The sequence below is a fragment of the Alligator sinensis genome, unplaced genomic scaffold (assembly GCF_000455745.1).
Source record: "Alligator sinensis unplaced genomic scaffold, ASM45574v1 scaffold999_1, whole genome shotgun sequence".
NCBI lineage: Eukaryota > Metazoa > Chordata > Crocodylia > Alligatoridae > Alligator > Alligator sinensis.
In genome coordinates, this window is record NW_005842571.1 from 432,139 (window position 1) to 434,688 (window position 2,550).

The window sequence follows — 2,550 nt, forward strand, 5'->3', positions numbered from 1 at the left end:
CCGGCTGCCGGGACGGCTCGGAGCAGCAGCGCCGGGCTCCCGCCCTCCCCGCCGGCAGCGCGGGTGCTGCGGGACGTGGTCGCAGACCTGCCCGGGCCGGAGCCGCTGCGGGAGCCGAGCAAGGAGGTGAGTGCCGGGCCCAGCGCTTCGCCCTGTGCAGCTGCTTCCCCGGCGGAAGCGGAGCAGGAGCAGGTCTGGTCCCCGCTCTCGCCCGTGCGTGTGTTGACCTGAGCGCTCACCCCATCGCCCCCCGCAGTGGGAGGAGGTGTTTCCCGCCTCTTTGGGGAAAGCCGGGATCTGCCCATGGGAATGTCCAAGTCAAAAACTTTGAGTCTCAAAGCTTGAAGAAGTTGAGGTTTTTAGCCCCAGCGCCTGAGCCTCAGCTAAGGAGGAAATACTGTTAAGTGACAGAGAAGGCTTCAACCTTCAGCTGTGTCAAGTCAGGTCTGGGAGAAAGAAACAGGACTGCAGGCCTGAAGAGACAGAAAGATGTGCCTCACTGTACGCTGGCTGGAGTGACCACTGCGTGCCACGTTCAACGTCTGTGAAACTGGAGCCCAAGTCAGGAGCTAGTGCTAGTATCCTATAGCGTGTGCATGGCTAATCGAAGAAAGGGATTTAGGTCACTGTAAGGAAATGGCTTGGGGATAAAGTGTAAAGGTACATGCTTCTCATGACTGTGTGCTAGCTCTCCGCAGGTGAACAGATGATCAGCATTTCGCTGTATCTGAAGTTTTGGTGGGTTTATAAGCACAGTTGTATCTTCACAACAATGTTCATGAAGACTAAAGCAAATTCACACTTTTTAACCTTGATGTGCTTCTTGACTTAAAAAGGAGGAACCTATTCAATACAGAAGTCTCACCTTCAAGGAACTGTTTTGTGTCAACTTAATTTCATTTTTGAGGTGGGGGGTAGAGGAAAGAGAGATGTTCTGATCTATAAGCTGCAGAGTGATTTGGCTACTAAATCAATTTTAGAATTGCTATAAATCCCAAGAATGCTGATCTCTTCCATCCTTTAAGAAAGGAGAACAAACACCCCCTCCCATATGATAGCACAAATGTAACTATAGATGAATATCCCCTCAGATGTCTTCCATAAGCAAAATGGCATGCTGATCCATTCAAAAGTAAGCTTGTGAGGGATTGAGCAAACAGGACAGTTATGAGTGCCTGCATGTTTGTTCATGTTACTTCCTGGTAGTAGATAGATCCCTGTATATTCATGTGTGTGGGGAGCAATCACACTACTAATGCAGATACAAAAAGTTGTGGTCTGCTTGTCTGTTGATTTGCCTTGGAAGTTGACTTTTTCAGTTGTAAACTGTTGAAGTTTCTGTTTTGCTCTAACCCTTGCTTTACCCTCCATTAGCAGCTGTTTGAAAAATCCTCTTGAAGATGAACACTTTCCTGGAAATGCTCAAAGTCCTGGTGCTCTCCATATATTACCTTCTGGAGTCTCTCATTCTGTGGGTTGTTCCCAGGCGAAAGAAGAATGTTACTGGTGAAATAGTGCTGATCACGGGAGCAGGGAGTGGAATTGGAAGACTGATGGCCTTAAAGTTTGCCCATCTTGGAGCTGTCCTTGTTCTTTGGGATGTTAATCAAGAAGGTAACAAGGAGACTGGTAGACTAGCTAAAGAAGTTGGAGCAGTGAAAGTACACACCTATACCTGTGACTGCAGCAAAAGGCAAGAGGTCTATGAAGTGGCAGATCAGGTAAAATACTATGTGTTCATGACATGCTTCTGATTATCATGCACTGACCTCTTTGAAGCTTCCAGAGTTCTTGGAGAGTATCCTACCTAATTTCAGGCAGATTTTATTCTTTTTGTTTCCCTTCCCTTCCCCTCCCCTCCCCTTTACCCCCCTACTCTGCTATCCTTCTGCTAAAAGGAGACCCTCTTCAGTCTTAATTTTAACCTTGGTTACTGCAAAGGGGGTTACTGGGCATAGTATCATCCTTCATCAGGTAGTTTCTTCCATTACTGAGTAGTTACTAAGGCTGAAATTCCACTTCTCTTTGTGCATCTAATAGCAGCTTTCTAGCCACATTGGTGTTTCTGGTTTAAGCACAGGTAGCTATTCATCTTCCCCTGCACTGTGGATATGTAAGTTTGCATGTGTAGACTGAGTGTGCACAGTTGGCTACATTCAGACCATGTTCCTTTGTTGAAGGCACAAATATGTTGCTAGCCAGAAACCTGGTCTAATCCACATGAAATGGAGGAGGAGGAGGAGGGCCTGCTGGGGGTTTTGCCCCAGTAGCTGAGTGGTTAGGGCAAAACCAGTCAATCATTCTAGCTCAGGAAGCTAGAAACCTGGGGCACCTATACACATGAAGCAAGGCTTCTCCAACACACTGTAATTGCAGACTAATTAATTATAGACTAATCTTTAATTACAGATTAATCAAGTCTGCTTGAGCATGGTAATTGCTGCACACCAGCATCTCACGTATTTGCATCCCCGCACTGAAAAATGGTGGAGGGGGTGCTTTACCTAAAGCTCCTTCGACAAGCTTTAGTTAAAATGTCTCCCCTGCCAT

The 2,550-nt window shown here is 47.0% G+C and overlaps 1 protein-coding gene across 1 annotated transcript in view; it reads left to right on the forward strand.

Moving 5' to 3' along the window:
- Positions 1 to 3: 3 nt before the first annotated feature.
- LOC102380512 (epidermal retinol dehydrogenase 2) overlaps positions 4 to 2,550 on the forward strand; it is an 11,827-nt gene continuing 9,280 nt past the window's right edge. The window contains 2 exon segments of the mRNA XM_006039492.3: positions 4 to 126; positions 1,378 to 1,721. Coding sequence (XP_006039554.1) covers positions 1,401 to 1,721 — 321 coding nt within the window. The 5' untranslated portion in view covers positions 4 to 126; positions 1,378 to 1,400.